General features: G+C 45.8%; 1 protein-coding gene across 1 annotated transcript; it reads left to right on the top strand.

Moving 5' to 3' along the window:
• Positions 1 to 6: 6 nt before the first annotated feature.
• Positions 7 to 8,487, top strand: LOC103383411 (echinoderm microtubule-associated protein-like 6). The gene is made up of 27 exons (XM_017035147.2): positions 7 to 86; positions 189 to 282; positions 493 to 593; positions 682 to 884; positions 1,014 to 1,125; positions 1,331 to 1,458; positions 1,540 to 1,681; positions 1,757 to 1,909; positions 1,987 to 2,118; positions 2,357 to 2,445; positions 2,572 to 2,739; positions 2,827 to 3,028; positions 3,105 to 3,231; positions 3,302 to 3,380; positions 3,456 to 3,585; positions 3,663 to 3,761; positions 3,895 to 3,915; positions 4,801 to 4,974; positions 5,104 to 5,312; positions 5,400 to 5,557; positions 6,170 to 6,284; positions 6,628 to 6,816; positions 6,925 to 7,097; positions 7,499 to 7,765; positions 7,953 to 8,106; positions 8,195 to 8,295; positions 8,395 to 8,487. The coding sequence occupies exons 3-27, from the start codon at positions 539 to 541 to the stop codon at positions 8,417 to 8,419; spliced, it is 3,405 nt and encodes a 1,134-aa protein (XP_016890636.1). The 5' UTR covers positions 7 to 86; positions 189 to 282; positions 493 to 538; the 3' UTR covers positions 8,420 to 8,487.
• The last annotated feature ends 67 nt before the right edge of the window (positions 8,488 to 8,554 follow it).

Below are 8,554 nucleotides of genomic sequence, written 5' to 3' on the forward strand. Positions count from 1 at the left end.
GCATGTGTGGGATGTCCAGACACTAAAGTGTCTTTCGCTGTTGAAGGGTCACCACAGCAAAGGAGTGTGTTCACTGGACTTCACAGGTTTGACCTGCAGTCTCATGTTAAAGCCACTGATTATAGGACCAGTCGTCTCCTCACTCCTCACTCCTCACTCCTCACTCTGCATCTGTGTGTTTGTTCTAGCCGATGGAAAAAGTTTGATTTCAGTAGGAATCGACGAATTTCACACTATTGTTATTTGGGACTGGAAGAAAGGAGAGAGACTGGCCAAAGCCAGGTATGTGTTTCAAACTCACAGTACCTGGAGCCTTGAACAGGACGGTTCACATCACATGAATAAAGAACCAACAGTAGAAACAACACACACCACCTAACCCTGAATTGAACACCTGAACACTGTTGTGACGACACTTAAACTCCTGATTACACTCTTGGACACACAACCTGTTACATACTTTACATTTTGACCATGCTGTGCATCATTTAGGGGCCACAAAGACAAAATCCTGGTGGTGAAGAGTAATCCATTCAGAATGGACAAACTGGTCACTGTGGGGATGAAACACATCAAGTTCTGGCAACATTCAGGTGATGTTTGTTCTTCACTCACCAAGTTTTAACTTCCTTTAAAATGAAACGCCTGTCATCAGATTTCTCTTCTCCCTTTGACCTGCAGGTGGCGGTCTGACATTCAAGCGTGGGATTTTCGGTAACCTCGGTAAACAAGAGACAATGATGTCAGCATGTTACGGTCGATCTGAGGACATGGTTTTCTCTGGTGCTACAAACGGAGATGTTTACATCTGGAGAGACACGACTCTCATCAAGACCATCAAAGCTCACGATGGCCCCGTGTTTGCCATGTGCTCCCTGGACAAGGTCGTCTGTCCATTTGGACACATTATTGACGTGAATTAAAACCGTCTGTCCCTTTGGACACATTATTGACGTGAATTAAATTAAGAATGAGAATTACTCATACTCTCTCATGTTGTGTTCACCATCCAGGGTTTTGTGACAGGAGGAAAAGATGGCGTGGTGGAGCTGTGGGATGACATGTTCGAGCGATGTTTGAAAACCTACGCCATCAAGAGAGCTGCACTGTCTGCGTCGTCTAAAGGTGCGCAGTGACTGCTAACTAGTAACTAGTCCTTTCCATCTTGTCTCTGTAGACAAGGGTCAAAGGGTCAGTTAATCTCAGCTTGTGTCCAGTTGTCTGTTTGTGTCATTTTTGTGACATTGCTTTTGTTGCTGTTATTGGTGACAGATTTTAATCGTGTGTGTTTGTTGTTGTGGTCACTCATGGGTTTGTGATTGTGGTGCAGGTCTGTTGCTGGAGGACAACCCATCAATCAAAGCTATTACTCTAGGACACGGTCACATCCTCCTGGGGACAAAGAATGGAGAAATCCTGGAGATTGATAAGAGCGGATCAATGACCCTGTTGGTCCAGGTAAGACCACAGACCATGTCTCAGCTGACCTGAGCCCACCTCTGTTTGTGCTGCCTGTTTATCCATACTCCTTGTGTTTAGGGTCACATGGAAGGTGAGGTTTGGGGGTTGGCAGCTCACCCCCTGCTTCCTGTCTGCGCTACTGTGAGTGACGACAAAACCTTAAGGATCTGGGAGCTGTCCTCCAACCACCGCATGGTGGCAGTTCGCAAACTCAAGAAAGGTGACACAGCAGAACAGCTCCAGGTGACTTTGGTGAACATGTTGATAGACCACTTACCTTTGTGTCACCTGACAGGAGGGCGGTGCTGTGCCTTTTCTCCTGACGGCAAAGCTCTAGCTGTAGGTCTGAACGACGGCAGCTTTTTGGTGGTAAACGCCGACACTCTGGAGGACATGGTGACCTTTCATCACCGCAAGGAACTCATCTCCGACATCCGTTTCTCCCTAGGTACCAAGTCGTCTATCATACTACATGTGTTACACCTGTGGTTAGTGAGTTACAGGTAACAGTGTTCTATTTTTCAGATGCAGGGAAGTACCTGGCTGTGGCGTCCTACGATTCCTTTGTGGACATTTATAATGTCCTGACCAGTAAAAGAGTTGGTATTTGCAAAGGCGCTGGCAGTTACATCACTCACATCGACTGGGACTCGAGGGGTAAAAATAACCTGCGTTGTTGTTTCTAAGATAATGAAGCAAACTGTTGACTGGTCACTTATGTTTTGAAGGTGAAGCGTTTGATCAATTTAGTAGGAAATAATGAGGCCGATGTACAACGACACCTGTGGTTTAGAAGATGATTGTTGAGGAATGAAATAAATGTTTAGGAGCTTTGAGCACATACTCCCATGGTCAAACTGTTTTAACTTTTATTTGTGTGTGTTTCTCTCTACAGGTAAACTTTTACAGGTAAACACCGGTGCCAAAGAACAGCTTTTCTTTGAGGCTCCACGAGGACGTAAACAAAACATCAGCGTAGCCGAGGTTCGTTTCATTTATGATTTGGAGTTGTGGCTCACATCATTTTACTTTAACATTTCTTTTTGTCTTTTGTGTGACCAGTTTGAAAAGCTTGACTGGGCGAGAATTTGGGTTTTTTTTCTGAACCAGTTTGAAAAGCTTGACTGGGCGAGCTGGACCTCAGTCCTGGGTCCGACCTGTGAGGGAATATGGCCGACGCTCAGCTTCGTTAACACCGCCTCACTCACCAAAGACCACAAACTGCTTGCCACTGGAGATGATTTTGGCTTCCTCAAACTGTTCAGCTTCCCATCCAGAGTAAGTTCCCTGAGGTGTGAGAACTCATGGCTCAGTCTTTACAACATTCCACTCTGATTATTTTTCCTCCTACAAATCTGACCTCAGGGACAGTTTGCTAAGTTTAAAAAATACGTGGGACACAGCACCAACGTGACCAACGTCCGATGGTCCAATGACGATTCAGTTCTGCTGTCAGTGGGCGGGGCTGACACTGCACTGATGATCTGGACCAGGGAGCCCGTGGGTCACAAAGAGAGCAAAGCCGTGGACAGTGAGGAGTCAGACGATGACACCGAAGAAGACGGAGGTAACAACGAAGACGGGAGAGTTTGAACGGTAATCTGAAGATATGATGTGGTTTAAAACGTGTGGTGTGTCTACAGGTTATGACAGCGATGTAGCCCGGGAGAAGGCGGTGGACTACGTGACTAAGATTTACTCATCCAGCATCAGGAAGTTGTCCGGAACCAAACCTCACCAGCAGCACAAAGAGCTTCCTGTGGATGAGAGGTACTGACCACCGGGTTATTCACCAATCAGATGGTGACGGGTCTCTGACTGCTGCTGCTTTTCACTTCAGGCCTCCAGTTAGTCGAGCTGCACCACTGCCAGATAAGCTGCTGAAAAATAACGTGACCAAGAAGAAGAAAGTAGTCGAGGTCAGTGTGACATCACACTTGTGTTACTGGTCTGTCAGTTCACGTGACCTCAGACTGACCTCAGCTGTTTTGCAGGAGCTGCTCTTGGAGCATGTCTTTGGCTACAGAGGCTTCGACTGTCGAAACAACCTACATTATCTCAATGACGGTTCTGACATTGTCTTCCACACCGCTGCTGCCGCTATCGTCCAAAACCTTTCAGCAGGTAAATACGCGACTTTATTTTCTCCAATATTTTTATTCCTAACATTCTTGTAACGTTTGTGCCGTCGATGATGACAGGAACTCAGAGTTTCTACCTGGAACACACAGACGACATCCTCTGTTTGACCGTCAACCAACATCCCAAATATCAGAACATCATCGCTACCGGACAGATTGGTGAGTCACAGACGGGACGTCAGGCACTGCTGTTGTAAAGTAACACTTCTGGTGCATGACTCAGCTGCTTTTTCCCATTGCACTTTTTCTTTTCCACTGCTTCCTCATTGTCACTGCTTTGCCTCATCACCAGGTGACATCACTGAGCTGCCAGGTAAGACACACCATCATTGAGCTCATCACACACACACACACACACACACACACATACACACACCAAACCAAACACGTTGGCTGCTTAACATGTTGGTGTTGTTGTTTGTAGAGACTGACGTGCCCTCTGAGTGTCAGCGTCCAGGTTTGTGTAGCTCCGCCCCCCTGAGCTGAGCACGCAGCCTCTTTTTTAGTGTGTGTATGTGTGTGTGTGTGTGTGTGTTTCTGATTCTCATTCTACATCAGAACATGAGCGTCAGACACGACCTGACATGATGTTCTTCTTCACCTGCTCGTTAGTGTTTTTAAGTGTTGTTGAAGGAACAGTTTAGGTTTTTGGATGTTTGGTTTAATCAGCACAGACCGGACTGTGGTCTGTGAACCAGCCGTTTTCAATGGGAACATATTTTTGAAAACCTTTCTATTCTCTCTGACCAAGTTCCTTAGAGAACTTTTGGAGGACTCTCTTTCTCTTGTCATTATCCTCGTGAACAATTGAAGTCAGAACCATGTACACAGAGACGTCCTCTTAAAACTGCACAGAGGCTCAAACCGTTACCAGGTTAAAGGTCAATCTGTTTCTAAGACTTGTTCCAGCAGCAGTGGGTGCTTATTGAAGGATCAGTTCCAGATTAAAGTCACAGACAGTGATCGTAATAATGAAAAGTTAAACTGTTCCTCTGAAGTGTTTACGTTTTGAGTACTCTGACCCCCCTGGGTTCTTGGGTCGTCTCCTTCCCAACACTTTCCTTAATTGTCTCCTATTTTCCTGGTTGTTGTAGAACGTGGACTTTGGTCCGTCCTCCTGTTCCCCTTTGTTTGTAAAGTCAATTCTTGGTCCAGGATTTCTTCAGCTTCTCTGGTTCCTCCTCTCTCATACCCGTAGGTATTGCACCGTCCATCCACATATGGGACGCTATGACAAAGCAGACGCTGTCCATCCTCCGCTGTTCCCATGCTAAAGGTATCGGCTATGTGAACTTCAGTGCCACAGGAAAACTGCTGCTGTCTGTGGGTGTGGAACCAGAACACACCATCACTGTGTGGAGGTGGCAGGAAGGTACCAGCTGTATACTTTCAAGTCCTGCTACACTTTATCGGCGTAACATCTAATCTGCAGTTTTTCCATCCTGATTGTTGACCTTTTATATTTAAAGGGCAATTCTCTGACCTTTGACCTCTCCTCCAGGCACCAAGGTGACGAGTAAAGGCGGCCACTCTGAGCGGATCTTTGTGGTGGAGTTCAGACCAGACTCCGACACTCAGTTTGTGTCTGTGGGAATCAAACACATCAAGTTCTGGACTCTGGTGGGCGGTTCGCTCTTGTACAAGAAGGGCGTGGTCAGCGCGGTGGAGGACAGTCGCATGCAGACAATGCTGTCTGTGGCTTTTGGCGCGGTAAGATCCGCCCGACCTCCATGTCCAATCTTTGAGTCTTTTTTTTTTTTTTTTTAGACTCTAACTGAGCGTCTTTGTCCAACCCAGAACAACCTGACGTTCACTGGAGCCATTAACGGAGATGTTTATGTGTGGAGGGAGCACTTCCTGGTGCGTGTGGTGGCGAAGGCACACAGCGGCCCAGTCTTCCCCATGTCCACGACGCTAAGAGACGGTCTCATCGTCACTGGAGGAAAAGAGCGACCGTAGGTCATCTCCATTAGCACACCAACAGTGTTTACACCTCGTTCACACTCACAGATGGTTTCATCGTTCAGACTGCTATAAAAACATGGCTGCTGGAGAGGGTGGGTTTTATTACTGACTAACTTTGAGACATGTGCGTTTTTTTTGGGCTATTCCTTTAGCTATTTTGTCTCACAGTATCTTTAGGCTATTCCTTTAGCTATTTTGTCTCACTCTAGCCTTTCTTAAAGCTATTTATGGGCTAACCTTTAGTTATGTTATGTCTAACAGGTTAGCATACATTTCAGAAGATGTCTAACACCTTAGAGTTTAGCATACATTTCAGAAGATGTCTAACTCCAGCAGCTCTGAGCTGCAGCACCTCCTCATCCTCACCCCTGATGTACTGTAATACCAAAAACATTAGATTTCAAAATACCAAGATGGAGACTGTGGTTCAGCCTCGGTGCGTCGTGAGCCAAAACCATTGTTTTTGAGTCAGACAGATGAGGTCATCCTTTGAACGGCAGCAGGTGGTGTTTTTGTGACTGTGCCTCCAGGAATAGACACGGAGGATTCTCAAAGTCTATAATCTGAAAGTCAGACTTCTAATTTCTGTGTACTGTGTGCAGGACTAAAGAGGGTGGAGCTGTGAAACTCTGGGACCAGGAGATGAAGCGCTGCAGAGCGTTTCAGCTGGAGACGGGTCAGCCGGTGGAGAACGTTCGCTCCGTCTGCAGAGGGAAGGTACGAGTGGAGCCCCATCTTCATCAGTGTTGTCAGAGATGAAACAGTCAGAGATGAAACAGTCAGAGATGAAACAGTCAGAGATGAAACAGTCAGAGATGAAACAGTCAGAGATGGCAGAGCTGGGACACAGATATGTATCAGCTTTTGATAAAGAAATGAAATAAAGGAAACCAATAATATAATAAGGAAACCTCATTTGAGCCCAGTTGTGGTCAGAACAATAAGTCCCTGAGTAAAAGTCATGAGCAACAACACAAGGTCACATTAAAAACACAATAATAAATACATTAGTAATAATAATAGTAATATATCCCTTTTTTTTGCCTTCTGGGAATTTTAGGGTAAAATACTGGTGGGAACCAAAGATGGAGAGATCATCGAGGTAGGGGAGAAGAATGCTGCCTCCAACACCATGATCAACGGACACACGCAGGGAGGGATCTGGGGTTTGGCCACGCATCCCTTCAAAGATGTCTTCATCTCCGCCAGTGATGATGGAACAATAAGAATATGGGACTTAGCAGACAAGGTTCAGAGGAAGGACTTTTGGTTTCTTCAAATGTCAAGGAGGATTTATGAAATGGTTAAAAATACCTCGTGCACAAAACCACTGTTGTTTTTTGGTCTTCATCAACAGAAACTTCTGAACAAAGTGAGTCTGGGTCATCCTGCCAAGTGCTCCTCCTACAGCCCGAACGGAGAAATGGTATCGATTGGATCGGAGAACGGAGAGTTTATTGTCCTGCTGGTAAACTCGCTCACTGTGTGGGGCAAGAGGAGAGACCGCAGCGTCGCCATCCAGGACATAAGGTTCACCACTACACGATGTTAGGACACCTGAGGACAGACAACAACACCAATGTTATCATCAATAATCAGGACAATCTTTAGACAAATAAGGAGACAGATTCATGGACAACCTCTAGAGAGATAACAAGAGAATTATGTATTAGGACATTCCATGGGACAAATGTAAAGACACTTTGTTAGGACAGATGAGAAGAGACAGAAGAGCAACAATGATCTTTGAGTACACTTTAGGAAAAGGGGCGGGGCATTTTTCAGGACAAGGACAATCACAGATGTTGTAAATATAAGTATATTATCTAAGAGAGATGTTGGAGCTGTGGTTTGGACGTCCTTCATATGTTGGTTAATGTCAAACACGTAGCAGAAGTTTCATCCACTGAACGGTTCTCTGTGGTCAACAGGTTCAGTCCAGATAATCGGTTCCTGGCTGTGGGTTCGATGGATTGTGCCGTGGACTTTTATGACTTGTCACTCGGACCGTCCCTCAACCGGGTTGGTTACTGTAAGGACATTCCAGGCTTTGTCCTCCAGGTGGACTTCTCAGCTGACAGTAGACATGTCCAGGTGTCCAGCAGCTCATACACTCGGCAGGTGCACGAGGTTCCGTCAGGACGGATGGTGACGGAGCAGCCGGTGGTTGAGAGGATCACCTGGGCCACGTGGACCAGGTAAGGAGGGACAAACGTTCTTAATTCTTTGCCAGTGTCAGATCACATATCCTACACTACATTTTAATGATTACAAAATTTCCCAAACTATTTTCTAACCTCTTTTCAGATTTGATATAATTAAGCTTCAAGCCAAAACAATTTTACATGTTTTTAATTTTAGCAAAAAAAATGTTTTCTTTTTTAGTATCCTGGGCGACGAGGTTCTTGGCATTTGGCCTCGTAATTCTGAAAAGGCTGACGTCAACTGTGCATGCGTTTCCCACGCTGGCGTTAACCTGGTGACAGGCGACGACTTTGGACTAGTTAAACTCTTTGATTTTCCCTGTTCTGAAAAGTTTGTGAGTGATCTTTACGTTTCAAAGAAAAGTATTTTCTACCGTATATCTGGACACCACGTGACACGCCCACACTCTGACCTCTCCACAGGCCAAACATAAAAGATACTTCGGACATTCAGCTCACGTGACCAACATCCGCTTCTCCTGTGATGATAAGTACGTGATCAGTGCTGGTGGCAGTGACTGCAGGTGAGAAAAACTTCAGATTCAAAATGTACCGTTTATGCTGTCTGCCACGGTTGGAGCTTTTAGTCACGTAAGTACTTTCTTCTGTTGTCAATCTTTTAGTTTATTTGTGTGGAAAACTCAGTGAGGCCCCCTCAAACACAACAGCGCCACCTACAGCGGCGGTGCTGCGTACAACTGATGCTGCACCTGAACTACACTGACAGAAAAAGGCAGATGTTTGAGAAGTGGTACAGACTGTGGGTGATGTATGGTCACGGTC

Source organism: Cynoglossus semilaevis, chromosome 9 (assembly GCF_000523025.1).
Source record: "Cynoglossus semilaevis isolate Cse_v1.0 chromosome 9, Cse_v1.0, whole genome shotgun sequence".
NCBI classification, from domain to species: domain Eukaryota; kingdom Metazoa; phylum Chordata; class Actinopteri; order Pleuronectiformes; family Cynoglossidae; genus Cynoglossus; species Cynoglossus semilaevis.